We start from the raw sequence: 15,954 nt of genomic DNA on the forward strand, positions 1-15,954 counted from the left end.
TGGGCGATGGTATGAAAAGTACGAACATACATGGTGACATTCTAACGAATAAACATTTTCTTTGCAGATTATACAAGCCAAAATAGTTTAAAAAATCTCGAGTTCAGTAAAAAGGGCAGTAAAGATATTAACAAAATGAATAGTGCTCGACAAGACAAATCTAACACTGAAAGAATGACTCGGCTACCTCAATCCGTCCCGGACTTATATGAAGAAGTATCGCTGCTGCGTGGAGTTTTCAACTTCTTTTACTTCTTCACCTACTTCTTCATTTACCACTTTAACTATTTGCCGTTTTATTGCCTATCGCATAATGCTCCGACCTCCTCGACAGGAATTTAGAATGAGCGAATTGCACTAAGAAGCTCAGCCGCCACTGTTGATTGGGCTAGCTTCTGTCGAGAACCATGCGTATTATGGATTGAGAAACACTCACTTCAAATAGGGAGGAGAAATACAATAGGTAGTGGAAATTGACGAAGCGAAAATAGGGAAACGTAAATTTAAAAAAGACCGTTTACTTTCTAGCTGGTGGATTTTTGCTGCTATCGAAAGATCGACTAAGAAGCTATTTGTTGTACAAGTCGCAAACAGAAATGCCGAAACATTACTTGGGGTTACTTAGAAGTGGATTAAACCGGGCACGACAATAATATAGGATTCGTGGAAAGCCTATATTTTGAAAAACGAATGTAATCAACATCTAACCGTGCATCATAAAATGAACTTTTTTGATCCAAACACTAGAGCACATACGCAGAATATAGAGCGTGCGCGGGATAGACACGAGAGCTAATATTCCTCATTATGGAACTCGTGCATCTCATTATGCGGGATATAGGTATAGGAGAGCTTTCATTCCGTCGATAACATAATTTTAATGATCGCATGGTGGCATTTTTCGACACGATGGCAGAAATGTTTCCGATTTCTAACCAAACGCATATAGCTGTGCTCTTGAGAACACCCTCTTTCTAAGTAGCAAAAAATATTGTTTGGCTTAGATGGTTTAGCGGCAACTTTTGGCAGATTTACACACTTTCTTTTATCTTACACATTTTTCTATCTTAAATCTCCCGAAAGTTTACTTCTAAGTAGTTTTTCCATTTCACCCAAAGCTACTACCGATCACAGTAGTTTGCGAATATCTCGAAAACTAAAGCCGAGCGGCGGTAACAGGTATAGGAGAAACTTGTTCAGAACGATGGCCTTGAAAACATACTTCAAAATATTTACCAATAATGCTAGTATCTAAAGCCTGGTTTTTAAATTCAAAAACCAGTTTCGAAATTTACACATTTATCCAAACGACCAGTTTTTAATCCCGGTTTTTAAGAACCAACAAACCCTACCTGCAATTCCCCAGGTGAAAGGTATACCCTCCGATTTTCGTATAAATACACCTAGTATTCGCCGAGAAGAGGCATACCAACACGGAAAACCGAAGCAACATGTTCCTGCAACTGAGTCTGTTCTCTCTGCTGGCCTTCGTGGCAGGTAATCATCCTCTGACAAACTAATATTTTGCACGACTATAACATTCCTCTCTGGGAATCTCTTTCCTGCTCTCTGGACTCCTGTGGGCGTTAGTTACGACCTCGATTGATCCTACCTGTGTAGCATTTCCGAGGCAGGAGTTATATTGCGCGATATTAAAGCTGGGAGTTGTCTGAACCGCGAGGGTAATTGCCGGATGATTATCAATGATTTGCACGCTGTATTGTGTTCCTGTCCCCGCTAGATGTAGATCCATTTTACGAAACTGCTCCCCATTAATTTCGAGCCAAGCGTAACGAAATGAATTTCGGATCATCCTCTAAACTCATACGAACAATCATCCCCTCCGAGATGGTCTTACCCGGAGCCCTTGATCACAGAATTTAAAAGATCCCCCTCATTTCCACAGCGGTACCAACGCCGGATGACTCATCCGTATATATTCCGGGCGGCCACGACGTGAAAATCGAGGAAGTGCCGCACCAGGTGTCCCTGCACGCCTTGGGCAAGAGTCACTGCGGTGGTGTCATCCTCTCGAAGACCTGGGTGGTCACTACCGCCAAATGTACCAGCTACGCGCCGAATGTGCTGACCGTCCGAGCCGGGTCCACGAAGCACTCGTCCGGCGGCACCGTGCACTCGGTAGAAGAGATCGTACGGCACCCGGAATACACCATCAACAACCACGGAGTGCCAATAAACGACGTGGCCGTCCTGAAGTTAAGGCCTCCGATCGACCTGCACGGGATCCCCAAGGCGATTGCTCTCTCGAAGGACATAGTCCCCGTCGGTTCCAACGCCACGATCACGGGATGGGGCGCGACCGACGAGTCCGGCACCCAGTGGAATACACTCCGGCGAGTGTACCTGCGGACCATCTCTAAGCATGACTGCGACGAGGCCTACGAGGAACTCGTAAAACTCCCGGAGGCAAAGATCTGCGTGGAGGCGCTCGGCGGAAAGGGTGTCTGCAATGGAGACGAAGGTGGCCCCGTGACGGTCGACAATCAGCTGGCCGGGCTCGTGTCCTGGCACTACGGCTGCGGCCAGAAGGGACACCCTGATGTGAACACCGAACTGTATCCTGTCAGGGATTGGATCCTCGCCACCACGCAGATCAGTGGTTAAGGAGCTCGTCTACGAGGTGCACTAACTAACGGCGACGAAACACTTCCCTCTAGTATCCTTAATCACTTTGTATGGCTTAATTACTGGCGCGTCCGGCGCTAGCGTCGTCGCATGGAATCAATAAAGACAGCATTCGTTTAAAGGCAGAGTTGTCCGTTTCTTGTTACACAGGATAAATTCCGCGGTAATGCGGGAGATTTCCCTCGGCGAAATGGGACGCGCACCGGGGCACTTGGTTTCGCCGGGAAGTTACTTTAAATTGCGAAACGCCCGTCCATGCGGTCAACTCGCGATTCGGAGGTGGAGGACTCGGGGAATCCATGGCACAAATGCGGGGTGATTTGGGGAAGAAAATTGCTGGCTTCTTTCGACCTCATCTCTGTTGCAGCGCCGCGGCGCGGCGCGGCTCTGCGGGGGATTCCTCAGTATTCGAGAAAGATTCCGTTTTAAACGCAAGAGGTAAAGGAATTCCATTCAAGCAGCACAGTACAGTGTGTTAAGGGGGTATGCTCGTCTAGAGGGATGCACAAAAAACCACACAGTTTTAAAGGATGACCATTATGCATATAAGCTATAAAAAAAATCCAGCCGTATATGATAATAATTAATGGAGATATGAGTTTTTCGCAACGATGTGTACAATATCTGAATTTCTAGCGGACCAATGGTCCATCTTTATCGTACACCTACAGAAAACATAGAATTCTAGCCGGTAGCTGAATCAAGTCGAAATAGTTTCTTTTCACATGTTTAAGGTCGTAAAAAAATGAAAATAGAACGCAAAAAATGAAAGTAAAGTCAAAGTTTATATTTAGACAAAAATATTTTTATCCTAATATAAAATGAATATTTCCTGTATATTCGGAAAAAAATATTTGCCTCTTAATGTAGAATATGTACCTATTCTAGGTATGTTTAAATATTAAAAAGAGATTGAATATCTTTTTAATATTCGATGTATGTATATTGAATATTTTGTGTTACTGGGGGGTTTACTGTATGATCTATATCTGCATTAATTATTATTAAATACGGCTGAAATTTGTTTATCTCTGAAATGTTACTAAATTCGTGTGGATAATACTGGTCGGTAAAAACTGTCGAATTTTTTCTCCGTCGTCCCTAAGGAAAGCCAAAAAAATGGCCTTCTAGACGAGAATACCCCTTAAGAACCGTTCGCGCGCGCAATAAGAGACGGTTGAAGAAGCAATTAGCGGCTGATTTATATGAACCCCGTAGATGATCGCTGGCAGGGGCCTCCTCGCCCTCTGCCAAATAACAAACAGCGGCTTGCCCGCGATTTATGATTTCCCACGTCCAACTGACGCTCCTCAAATATTCCCAGCGCGCATTGTGCCCCGATATAGGGGAATTCCGCTAGTCACGCTGGCGGCACCGCTCAAACGAGCCAAGATTTCGCCGGCGGAGAAACGAGCCCCACTTTTATGTGGGTTAAAGACTCGACGCGCTCGAGCTTCCATGGAAACCTCGCCAAAGACCATTCTCCCGCGGATACGTCATCGCGTCGCGAGGCACTAAGGTCCCAGCAGTCTCCGCTTTGCTTGCCAATGGAAATTCTAAGCGGTTCGCTAACTCCGAAAAAAAAAAAGATTCTACTCCACAACACCTTCCACCGACTTTCCTCCGTTTCGTGGATCGATCCACTGGATCGCGGAGGGTGAACGATCGCGGCCGCACAGTGTTCAAAGGTAACCACCACCGGATCCTTTCCGCCTGCTCGGAAAGGCAACCAAAAACGGCTGCCAAACTCGTCAAGGGCCATTGGGCTCGCGACTGCTCCGAGCGGCTGCCTCCTTGCCGCCAAGTGCATCGCTCGTCACATACGCGCTAAGTGTGCGCATTGGACAGCGGCCAGGGATCACCGAGCTACCCAAACGCAGCCTCCGCGAGTCAACGATTCAGAAGTCGTGGGAACTCGGGGGTACAAGGATCGCTCACTCGTTCGAGCTCCGTTATCCGTTAACCTGACGGTTATCGCGCAGCGGGGCGATCGATCCGGTAAGGTTCGACGAACGAGCGAAAGGAGCTGAAACAGCCGTACCAACAAGGACCAGTCGATAAATTATTTTTAGCACGTCCGGTTGGCCAGCGCGGAATTAACGATCGAACCTGGGGAACGAGGACGATCCGATCGGGGTCAGCCGCGATTACCCTGCGAGGGAACCATCCCCCTCGGTTTACCTTGAACGTAGGACCCTGCGGCCCTTTGCTGGCAACGCCAAAGGACTCGCACCGAGTCCTCTACTCGATCGAACGCACGTACGCTTCTCCGCGAGCCACGTACCGAAGCAGAGGCGGATCCTTGGAGTATTTTTAAGCCTCCCTTCCAGCAGGACAGACCCTCCCCCCGCCACCCTCCGGAGCGGAAATCGCGGTCTCCAGAGGATCCGTCGTGGGAATTTTCGCACCCCCTGAACAAACACACCCCCCGACAAGGGCCTATGGACTCGCCACGAAGCTCCGCGCACCCTACCGCGATGGATTTCAGTAACCCTGCTAGCCGCCGAGGGTAATCGTCTGTGGGTAGCCGCTCTTAATCAATATTTATAGAGGGCTCGCAATATTTATAGCCCCGGCTGACCTGATATTTATAAAGTCGACGCCAGTGGCGGCATTTAGAAAAAATGCTCGGGGTGGCTGCTTCGCTAGGGAAAGGACAGAGCACCCTTTGAATTAACTTCGCCCGAGCTGCTTGGAAATTTTCAACTCCTTGTTGTACCGTTTCGAGGTTGGGGGCGAGGAGCGAGTGGAAGGTGTGTACGACACGGCCCCAGTCAGCTGTTCGACGTGGATAATCCACTAATGAACGGGGAGGGTGAAAATGCAGGGAGCTTGACGAGCGGACGGCCTTTCAGAGCAGCGAGAGGAATTATGGGGTACAACGACTTGGAGGTGTAAAAGAATGGGTAAATCGAGGACCTTGCGGATACAGGGGTGCACCCTCATCTTTACCAACTTCGAGGAAATTAGAAAAAACTGTTTATAAATTTGTTGCTTTGACTTGACACTAAAAAGAGGACACTAACTTAGAAATATATATATTTTTTCCCAACCTGTGTGTCGCGAAGTGTTTTCTTGGGGGTCCCCAAGGGTATTTTTAGTTGATGATTTTTAACACTTGTTTGGTTCAATATGATTACATTGCCATATTTTATTAATGACGTAACACTGACTTTTTATAAATGAAAGGAAGAGAATATAAAAAAGTTTGGGAAACACTGTTTTAGGGCTCTAAAGTGATATACCCTTTTAAGGGGTCACTGCAGTTAGCGCGCCGATAAATTCAGCGATTTTCAGGAATTTAATGGCACGAAAATAATTATAGTAATGGGATGGAAGTTTTCGTAGATTGCTGAAACTTGAATATGCTGTAGTTTTTAGTGATATTTAAACGTACCTCAAAGGATTTTTCGAAATTTTGAAAAATGTCGATTTTACAGTTGTTTCAAGTTAAGTGCTAACTTTTTGTCAATACATTATAGCTATGGAAGTAGTAAACGGATGAATATGAGCTTTACAGTGCTTATAGAGAAGACATTGAAGTTTTAAGAAAAAATTATTTCAGTTTAAAAAAAAAAATTGAACCATTTTTGTGCAATTATTTTAAACAAATGCAGGTTTTTAACATCGGGCACGATTTTAAAAATCTGAAAAAGGAGAATATAGTTCTATCCTTCCCCTTGATGGACAAATTTTCAAAAAATGGACATTTTAAAATTGGCCCTGTAAAAAAATAGAGAGTCATAGGTGTGCAGAATAATCAGTAAAATTTATAAAGCAATCGGTTCGATAGATTTTCAGATATTATCTTCACGATGTGAAAAAATAACATTTCTAAAAAAACACGTTCAAAGTTTTCATCTATAGAGACCGAGCCTCTGCTCCCTACAAAATGCCTCTGTAGAAGCTAAAATAATCGGAATTTTCCATGAAAAAACAGTACAGTCTCGAGGATACGTACTTTCGAAAAATGTTTAAAAATAAAAATCGCTATTTCAACCCGTCTAACCGGGATGTGTAGATTGACTCGATGTCCTTCGATGTCCCTACCAAGGCAGTGGGACCCAAAGGGGCGCTCGCGCACCCTTACCGCCCGGAGTTTCTGCCAGGCCGTCGGAGCCCGAACTCTAGCATCTATGTTTTTTTTTTTGCAGAATTAAAGAAACACGAGGGCAGCGCGAGCAAGCGGTGGTCACTAGGAGGGCGCGTGAACTTTTGACCTCGCCGCCAACGCACGCGTGCCCACCCCCGTTCGAGAGGCAGCCAGCTCGGAACTGTTACGTTCCCATTAACCCTCCCCCGCGACCTCGGCGTTATACTTTATTGCGTTTAGCATTGAATTCCATTGGGATCGGGGCACGCCAGCCGCGAGCCCCCAGGGCGATAACAACGGCTCCTTGTTGTATGAAATACTTGCAGCGGGGGAAGATCGTTGCTGGCGATCGTGCACGCGAATTTTTAAAAGCTCCGAGGCAACGGGGAGTGCGCTTTTACATCCGAACGTTAGTTGATGCTAATACGCCCGTTCACCCCTCTGGACAAATTGGGGAGTAGGAAGGGTGACAACGCGACGGCACTTTGCACCCCGCGAATCGACGATCACGATTTCGGGCCTCGCTTCTTCCAGAGCGTAGGATTAATTAAGCGGCGCCGTTCGATTGGGGGGGTGGCCAGCCTTGGACGGATAAGTAATGCCGAGTGAGTCGCAGCAGCCAGCCAATGATACAAGGGGTACGCGGTGCACTATCGACCGTCGGGGCGGCTCTGATTAATCAACTTTTCCAAGGAGAGAAAGCGGATCGTTCTCGCGCATTACGCAGCAATGCAGGGGCAATCTGTCCCGTGACGTCATAACAAGCGTAACACAGAGGATAAAATCGGCGATGGCCAGATATGCATAAATGAATATGCATGCAGGCGGGAACATCGAGGACTCCGCTCGGCGGCATCATCTTTGAAAATTTAATTAACCGCGCGTACGTGCTCGATAACGAGGCGAGACCCGACGATGCTCGCGCCGCCCCTAGCGCGTCTTATAAAAACTAGAAATAACCCCGTGTCCGTCGACCTTCGTCCCGCTCCTATTCGCTGCTTATCAGCTTCCGCTCCGCCACGCACCGCCATCGTCGTTCACCCTTTTTCTCTCCCGCCATTTTTATACGACAAGCGTCACTAAAGGTCGCGAAAAAGATCCGCGATTAAATTAAGCCCAAGGTGGCCAGCGGAGCCTCGTCCGTTCGCGGCGTATTAATAAATCGCGTGGAAAAGAAGTATCGCCGATGCAAAGTCACGGAATCCCACCCGCTCGGGCAACTTTTCGAGAACCGCGAACCTTGAATTCACCCCCCTAGTCGCTTCGTCTAAGAGAGACAGTTGTACTCGCCCTGATTCGACGGTTAACGAGACCGCGGGTGGAACCGAGGCACTTCCACCTTTGTTAGCACGCGCTTCGAATATAATACTTCGACCCACGAATTGATAAGTGCCCATCGATTATAATACGGCTGGAATTCATTGCCGTGGAAACGGAAGCATTCGATTCGATGGCATTGCCGCGATACCGTGTAATTGCAATCTTTCATTAGCTAATCGCGCATGGGCATTTAGTTTTGCAATTATGTTTACTCCGCCGAGGTCGCCAATTTACGTCGATATGCTCGATCTCTCATTCAGATACCTCTGGTGCCCTTGGTCCGCTCCTTTCGGCGAAGATTTCAATAACAGGGCATCAAATATTGCTCGGAACTAAATTAGTAATAAACCCCTTTCTGCGTCCGCGAGGACAAAGAAGTTCCTTAATGAAAGCGAAAAGGGAGGACTACTTTTCTCAATTTTATGCTGATTCCAGCTCTCTTCCGTTCACAGAGAATTACACATGCGCATAGGGAATGGGTGGAATGTACTTAACGCGAGGGAACGTCGAAAGGAATTTCGCGACGTTAAGAACGACCTCGTAAAGTATAATGGAATATATTACTACTACGGAGAACTAATAAAAAACGTTCAACTCGAGCGTTATTTTTAGCATCGAACCGTTGCAACGCAAACTAGCCGTTCCCAACTTATTCGGCCATTAACTAATGAATTTAAACGGACCGAAGGGTTCGCGAATGAAAAATCACGCGGATAAGAATCGAACAGAACTATGCGAAACGACCGTGGCGCGTTCGATCTGAGATTCGATAAATATCAATCCAAGATGGCGACCGAAGGAGGACGAGACGCGACGCTAGACAGACGATTTCTTTCGCGAAAGCTCCATCCGCCAGGCCGCACGCCAATGACATTCCCTGACAGAATGCAAACCGTACTATTTTCGTTTCGACTACTTCGCCCGCTAGTTTCTTCGCTTTGTTCCTATTACACTCGCCCCACCGTCCGCGCGAGCCCAAGCCACGGAAAGCGACAAAAAATAAATAAGAACCACAGTCAACAGTATCGCCTGTCCTTCTCTCCCCCCCGGGCACTCGGTGCCCAAGGAGCTCCGTGTTTACGTTGAAGCCCAAACGATAAGCGAACGACCCGTCTGAACGCGCCCACAGGCGTAAAAGCAGACGTCCTATATTTCACCGCTCGCGGAAGAGAGTGACCTGCCACTATGTGGCTGGAAAGTTCGCGAAATGTTAATCGATGTCTGGCGAGAGGTTTTCGGAACGGTCGCCTCGCCAGCAGAGATACCGACCTCCGTCTCCTTAGTCGTCGGAGGCTCGGGTTATGTCACACTCGCGAATCTGTTTGGCAATGAATCAAAGAGACTCACCGAAACGATGCCCACTTGGTAGCACGTCCGTGATCGCTGGCCACTGGTACCTCGGCTGCTCCTCCACTTTGCCCGAGCTGCGTGTGTCCCGCGGGACGCGGAGAGGGATCGCACTGCTGGAGGGACGCGACCAGTGCCGGCGTTAAGGGCGAGAGAGCACACAAACGGGACGAACGTACGCGGCTTAGAGAGACACGGCGGAAGGAAACGCGGGGTCCGTGCCCGAGCGCGGCGAGTTACAGACTGAGGGTTGTTTCGGCGCGACGCTACCGCACCGCCACCCCTCGACCAATCGGCTTACTAAACTGCCGAACGCCCCGACCACCGACATACCGATCCCGACATATGCCTGAAAAAAACAGCTCGCCTCGAGAGACACCTCGGCGGGCGATCGTCCATGCCCTTTCCCTTTGTCCGTCGAGGTTGTTACACTGCGCCTCGCTCCGCAAACTTCTCGTCGCGCTTGCAACTCGCGATTCCTCCTTCCGCAGTACTCCCACCACCACTCGCTTTGCTTTGCTGGCGGTCATTTTTGAATGTCGTCGGTGCGGAAGCGTGATTTATGACGCGCTCCCTTGCGAATCCTTATCGGAAGGGGGACGCGACGAGAGTCGTTACGATAGAGACACGTCTGAGGTTATGAATAAGTGATTCGTTTCACACGCGAGGATTCGTTCGGTGCGAAGAGTAGGGTAAAGGAATAATTGCCGTGTCCTTACGTTCGACAGCTCCCCAGATATCACACTAACGACTTAACGGCGACCATTTCAGACTTTCAATGCATGTTGAAGGCGTGCTAATAAGCTCGTGTGACGCTCCGGCCGAAAAACATATGTAAAATGGACGTATTTAGTACGTTGTCTGCTATCTGGCAGATTTGCATAAGGTATAATAAGAGTGATAACGAGGCCGTATGTGAAATGGTAATTGCGTGCAATTCTGACGAAATTCTTGTATAATTATGCCCAGCCGTTCCATCTTTCGATAAGTTGGAAGGATAAATTGCGCTCGCAACGCTTGGACAGCAGTCGGTGACGGGACCGTGGAGGCGTTTGCGAGGAGAGTACGCTCGATATGAATACGCTTCTGTTTTGCAAGATCTGTCTTTTGGTTGTTGGACGTGAGTACTGGCATTAGTGCCTCCCTGAAATATAGCCCTCCCTTCGGACGCTTGGTAGTAGGGAGCACAATCCTGGTCATTATTTACTATCCCGGGATTGCGGGATTTTTTAAAGTATATCTCAGGATTCCGGGACTAACCCCGGGACTGGGTAATAGAAAAATTGCAGTAATTAAACTGATTTATTATGTGTTAAAATTCTAAATCTTTATTTAAAGTAGACAAACTTAGTTTCTATTATTAGTCGGAAAACATAAGTGAAAATAATTTTTAACCACGAAAACAGTAGAACAATGTAGAATAATAAAGTCTCAATAAGTAGATAAACCATTATGAAGATTTTTGGAAATGCGAACGAAGAAACAGCAAAGCATCTTATGTGCATGTCTTCAATGTTTCGACTTTACGTGTTCAGACAAGTTGCCATGATTTCGAAATGGCGGAAAGTGAGAATATCATTGTAAAAATAAATATAGTTTAGTTAGTTATATGCGATTTAATATTATTATTTAAATAAATCATTATTATTATTATTGTCCTTATTATCATGAAATGACTGTGCTTATTTATTCTGTTTATTTTTATATTTTTCAGATGTTCATAATGTAATTCACATTTTTAAAAAATCCCGAAATTCTCGGGATTAGTCACATGAAATTCCGGGATTTTTGGAATCCAAAAGAACAGCCGGGATCGCGGGATCCCGGAATACCGTATCCCGGGATTGTATTCCCTACTTGGTAGAGACTAGACCACTAATCCAAAGCTAAATAGAATCCCGTAAAAATTTCTCTGCTTTCACATATGTTTAGTGGGAGTGCACGGATCAGAGCCTCCCCCTGAGGATCGAATCGTCGATGGAGCACCGATCGACATCGCAAAGATCCCGTTCATGGCAAGTACCTACTGTGCCCGGACGGAAAGAAGTCTGTTGAAGTGTCACAGGGGCAAGAGGGGTTCGCTTTGTATTCATCGACGTTGTCGCCCCGGCCTATTGGGATATACTATTCGGACTTGATACTCGGACTTGATATTCGGACCCTAGAGTTTCTCGACCGACTTCTTTCCATTCGGGCACAGTACATTCGTCTGTGGCTTTCCCTTCGCCGTTTAACGATGCGACATAGAAACGAAGGCAGCTCGAAGTAATGGAACGATTATCCGTAACAGTTATCGTACAGGATCAATGGGAAGCATTCGTGCGGCGCCGCTATCATCAACGAATATTGGGGCCTGACCGCCGCCCATTGTGTCTACGAGTGAGCCTGAATTTTTGTCGTTCAGCTAAATTGAATCGAGCAGCTCACGCGAACACTTCAGGGCATGCTCGCTGTTGCAGATTCATAAACATAAGTTCGGACTCGATAAGCGTCCGCAGCGGGTCCGTCTGGAACGACTTTGGCGGTGTGATTCACCAAGTCACGTTGCTCGTCCCACACGAGAAATACGACGACGAAGGCAACGATTACGACATCGCGGTGTTCAAAGTGGAAGAACCGTTCCGCTTCAACAACGTCACCCAACCGCTAAAATTGCCGGAGGATCCGAAGAACGTTACGACTGATTGGGGCTTGATCGCTGGTTGGGGCTACTTTATCGTAAGATCGGCGGAGTCGCCTTTCAAGCGTGGCCGATGGTCGATGTAGACTACTGCGAACGTAAAAACGATTTTACAGGACGACGATCCGGTGCTGTCGGAGTATCTGCAATATGTTATCCTACCGAAAGTGAGCAGGGAAGAATGCGTGAAGGACTATGGAAACCAAATCGAAATTCCAGAGAGCCAGTCTTGTTACGGGTTCCGAGCGGGAGGGAAAGATTCGTGCAAGGTAAACGTAGTATCCATTTCAACTTTCTTTCTGTGCACGTAGGCATTGCAGACGAATCCTGGAGGTACCGTTATTATTAATTTGCGCAGGGTGACTCCGGCGGCCCCTTAGTCAACATACATCTCTACGGGATCGGTATTACTTCGTGGGGCGCCGATTGCGGTGAACCAGGCTTGCCTGGTGTTTACACCAACCTGTTGGACTACTTAGATTGGGTTAAAAACAAGACCGCGATCAACGAATAATTTTCATTCCTTTAGTAGCATTCAGCGATGCACTCGTGGCGATTATTTTATTAAAATAAGAATCTCCCAAGCCAGCTCGCTCTGGGAGATCCACTCTGACACAGTTCCAGCGAAATTCCAGCAACAATAAAAATCTACTGATGCAAAAGGCGCTTTCCTCCGTTACTTACATCTTGACGCGGTTCAATTCGGTACAGAGATCTCCACAGTCTCCCCGTCCTCGGATACCACGAACCTCGACTTCTTGTAGTTCAAGAAATCGAGCTTCCTGTGGCCGGACCACACGTCGTAGCCCCGCCTGTAGAACTTTGGTAAACGAGCGAACCCACCGCCATCTGCCAGCGAGTCGTTGTAATCCCACTGCCTGTCCATCAGTCTGTGCGCGTGCCTCTTCTTCGCCGTCTTCAGCTTCGCGTCCTCCAGCATGGTGGATTTAAGGGGCAGAGTCGCCCTGTTTTCTAGTAGCGCGAGGAAATATTGCACCTGAGGAGTTCACGGTCCCTTTAACAACGTCGCGGCTTTCTGTTCATTCGAAGAAGCGAGAATAAGGAGCTTTACTTGCGCGTGGAACATGGGAAAGGGTACGACAATGGTGGGCACTCCTACGACGCACATTGTGGGGTGGTCGATGTTGATCAGGTGTTTATACAAGGGGGTCACGTAATTGGCATCGACTCGTATGCCGCAGCTCTCGTCCAGGAACGGAAAGCTGTATCGGTATCCGGTGCAAAACATGAACACGTCCGCCGTGACGGAGGTTCCGTCCTTTAGAAAGATCCGTTTTCCTTCTATCCTCTCCGCGCCCATCACTTGCACCATATTGGACGGCAGGGGGGTATTCAACCTGCGCACATCGGAAGTGCAACGTTACCGGCTCGATCCTTAGGAGGATATTCTTGTGTGATCCCTTCAAGAAGGATATTTCTGAGAGAAATCTGTAACACACAGGGCGAAAAGACTTTTTGGTATTGATATACTTTATTTTTTAAATATTTCACTATAAATCAATACCAAAAAAGGCCTTTTAACCTATGTGTTAATTTCCTTTGAAGATTGAAAAAAATAAAACCGACTTCAAAAAAATAAAAATGCACTAAAAAGTAAAAAATAATTTTCTCCCTTATTTAATCTACAACTCTAATTTTTTATGCTGCGTAAATCTGGCGCCGACATAAAAGAATGAGAGTTGTAGATGAAATTATTTTTCACGTTTTAATGCATTTTAATTTTTTTGAAGTCGGTTTTAATTTTTTTTAAAATTATTTCATTTTTTTCTTTTTAGTTATTTAAGTTGTGTAACTACATTTATGTAATAAAATAGGTAGGCCTACAAAAAGAGCTGCTCGTAAAAAAGGAACCGTTTGCTAGAAATGGAAGATTCCAAACATAAGCGATTCGAAAAAGTGAGTACAAGGATGTCTCAAATTCGTTACAGGTCTGCAACTCAACACGCAAAAGTACTTACTCTACAATGCGAGAATACATGAAATACAAGTTATGTAATTAGACGAAGTTTGAATTAACCAGTACTGGCAAAGTATTGAGCTAATATTGCTGCAGTGTTGGAATAGACCACCGGGGCATCGCCCTCTTTCGAATAAAAAAAAGATCATCAAAATCGGTCCATATGCTGAAGAGTTATGCGGGGACAAACATAAAAAAAAAAATAATAAAAATAGATAATGGTCGAACCTATAACCTCCTCCTTTTTGAAGTCTGGTAAAAATCCTAAATTTTTTAAGGGATTACACAATGTACCCTTAAAAAGCTAAATATCGGGTACCTTTCGTTGTTGTGACTGAGGTACACGCAAGATGCGTGATTACCCAATTCGATTCCAATGTCGATTCCTGAAGAGGATGCCCCCAAGATCAGGACAGTTTTCCCCGAGAGGTCCTCGGGCTTTCTGTACGAGTGACTGTGTATTATCGTGCCCAAGTACGTTTCGATGCCAGGTATCGTTGGCACGTATGGATCGAAGTAGTGCCTGGATCGTGGTACAGAAAAAGCGACGTTTAAATCTTCCCTGGATAATTCGGAGAGCTTTAACGCACCCGTTGCAAATCATCACAGCGTCGAAAGTGACCACCTCCTCCTTCTTCGTTTTCAAGTTCTTTAACCGAACGATCCAGCTGTCCCCGCCTTCCGGCGAGCTTTCTAACCGCACTGACTCTACTCTCGTATTGAACTGTAATGTTAGATTACATACCTAAGCCAACGAAGCAGTCTACGTGCACGTGTCGTTTACCTGAATATACTTCAACAGATCGAAATGCCTGGCGTAATTTCGCAAATAGTTGAGAACCTCCTGGTGGGTCGCGCAGCAGGGCTCCACGGCGTTCATTCTCTGATAGTCAGGGAAATTCATGATCCTCGCTGGTAAATTGGTTCTACGAAGAAAGCACGGGTTCCAGCAGTCCCGAGAAATGTACCGACGCGGTGAATTTTGCAGAACTGTGCAGGGTCAAACCTCAGGTCCCGATACATGCTCGAGTGGATGGGCAAGCCATTCTCGTCGAGCCCGGTCGCTTCCTTGTACACCCACGTGCCACCGATATCCTTCGTCTGCTCGTACACTTTCGCCTCGAAATTCGAATTCCCCGCCAAATGGTTGGCAGCGCACAAGCCCGCCGCGCCTGCGCCCACCACGCACACCTTCTTTCGCCTCGTCGACTCGGCCATCTGTGCGATCCCACGTAACCTATGCGCCAACAATCACTTGGAATCTTCCAGACCGAGCTACAATCCCGTAAAAGATAATGGCCCCTTCGTATCTCCCACTAATTCCATACCGATACGTAACTCCCAATAATTCCATATAACCTAACCACCAACCGACGTAACCTTCCCGCGCGCTGTTCTCCGAAAGCAACTTCCATCGTCGCGTTACAATAAAAATCGCAGCTTCGTGTAAAGCTTTGGCATTAACCTCTGCGCGATAAAAGATACCCTCGGAGAGCGATATTTACTTGGAGACGCGAGAAATGGATGAACCGCCCCTGTGCATCATTGGCGCAAAGGTTTTAGAGCCGATCCGCGTAAACGACTCGTCGGAGTCATCGAACTAAGTCATCGAGTAAGTTCTCCACTTACAGTGTTACGAATTTTAAACGACGATCGTCCTGCCCTCCCTGTGATGTCGCCTCGAGCACGACTACGCTTTCTCTCTCCTTTTGCCGTTCCTTTATATCCTCCGGCGCCGAGATAAGCGGGGAAAATTTTCGAAAAATAGAGAACGGAAAAAATAAAGAACCGCAGGCTCCTTATCGCCGTGCAAGATCGCTGTCAGTCGAACGATGATCACGGGTGCGGTTTGATAAGCGGGACTGCTCTGATAAGTGGCTCGCGCTCGGC

At 47.0% G+C, this 15,954-nt stretch overlaps 3 protein-coding genes across 33 annotated transcripts in view; 1 reads left to right on the forward strand and 2 right to left on the reverse strand.

Annotated features, from left to right (window-relative positions):
• Positions 1-9,822, reverse strand: part of Phcl-1 (pH-sensitive chloride channel 1) — a 73,808-nt gene extending 63,986 nt beyond the window's left edge. For 5 of the 29 annotated variants that reach the window (XM_076822439.1, XM_076822433.1, XM_076822431.1 and 2 more), the window contains exon 1: positions 9,407-9,819. The gene's annotated coding sequence lies outside the window, so the exon portion shown is untranslated. Of the gene's footprint in view, positions 1-9,406 lie in introns of all 29 variants that reach the window. The other 24 variants (XM_076822428.1, XM_076822427.1, XM_076822423.1 and 21 more) reach the window with 10 other exon arrangements.
• On the forward strand, positions 1,452-12,748 carry LOC143374190 (transmembrane protease serine 9). Its single transcript, XM_076822126.1, has 8 exons — positions 1,452-1,497; positions 1,907-2,620; positions 10,440-10,526; positions 11,339-11,421; positions 11,697-11,785; positions 11,866-12,124; positions 12,203-12,355; positions 12,445-12,748. Exons 1-8 carry the CDS (start codon positions 1,452-1,454, stop codon positions 12,598-12,600), a joined length of 1,587 nt encoding a protein of 528 aa, XP_076678241.1. The 3' UTR covers positions 12,601-12,748.
• LOC143374355 (uncharacterized) lies at positions 12,601-15,916 on the reverse strand. 3 transcript variants are annotated; one of them, XM_076822465.1, is made up of 7 exons: positions 15,694-15,916; positions 15,071-15,318; positions 14,849-14,990; positions 14,655-14,788; positions 14,384-14,587; positions 13,159-13,444; positions 12,601-13,083 (listed from the first exon to the last, which is right to left on the reverse strand). In XM_076822465.1, exons 2-7 carry the CDS (start codon positions 15,280-15,282, stop codon positions 12,784-12,786), a joined length of 1,278 nt encoding a protein of 425 aa, XP_076678580.1. In that variant the 5' UTR covers positions 15,283-15,318; positions 15,694-15,916; the 3' UTR covers positions 12,601-12,783. The 3 variants fall into 3 exon arrangements, with proteins under 3 accessions (XP_076678580.1, XP_076678579.1, XP_076678578.1); XM_076822464.1 differs by having other exon boundaries at positions 15,071-15,339; XM_076822463.1 differs by having other exon boundaries at positions 15,071-15,301; positions 15,694-15,915.
• Positions 15,917-15,954: the final 38 nt, after the last annotated feature.

The sequence above is a fragment of the Andrena cerasifolii genome, chromosome 10 (assembly GCF_050908995.1).
Source record: "Andrena cerasifolii isolate SP2316 chromosome 10, iyAndCera1_principal, whole genome shotgun sequence".
Lineage (NCBI taxonomy): Eukaryota > Metazoa > Arthropoda > Insecta > Hymenoptera > Andrenidae > Andrena > Andrena cerasifolii.

Bases quoted from the DNA above. Each gene is read 5' to 3' on its own strand.
- LOC143374190 (XM_076822126.1), top strand. From the start codon at position 1,452: ATGTTCCTGCAACTGAGTCTGTTCTCTCTGCTGGCCTTCGTGGCAG. The intron at 11,786-11,865 runs GTGAGCCTGAAT...TCGCTGTTGCAG, and splicing joins GCCGCCCATTGTGTCTACGA to ATTCATAAACATAAGTTCGG. The intron at 12,125-12,202 runs GTAAGATCGGCG...ACGATTTTACAG, and splicing joins CTGGTTGGGGCTACTTTATC to GACGACGATCCGGTGCTGTC.
- LOC143374355 (XM_076822465.1), bottom strand. From the start codon at position 15,282: ATGGCCGAGTCGACGAGGCGAAAGAAGGTGTGCGTGGTGGGCGCAGGC. The intron at 14,991-15,070 runs GTTTGACCCTGC...CTTTCTTCGTAG, and splicing joins AGCATGTATCGGGACCTGAG to AACCAATTTACCAGCGAGGA. The intron at 13,445-14,383 runs GTACCCGATATT...CGATGTGCGCAG, and splicing joins CTCAGTCACAACAACGAAAG to GTTGAATACCCCCCTGCCGT.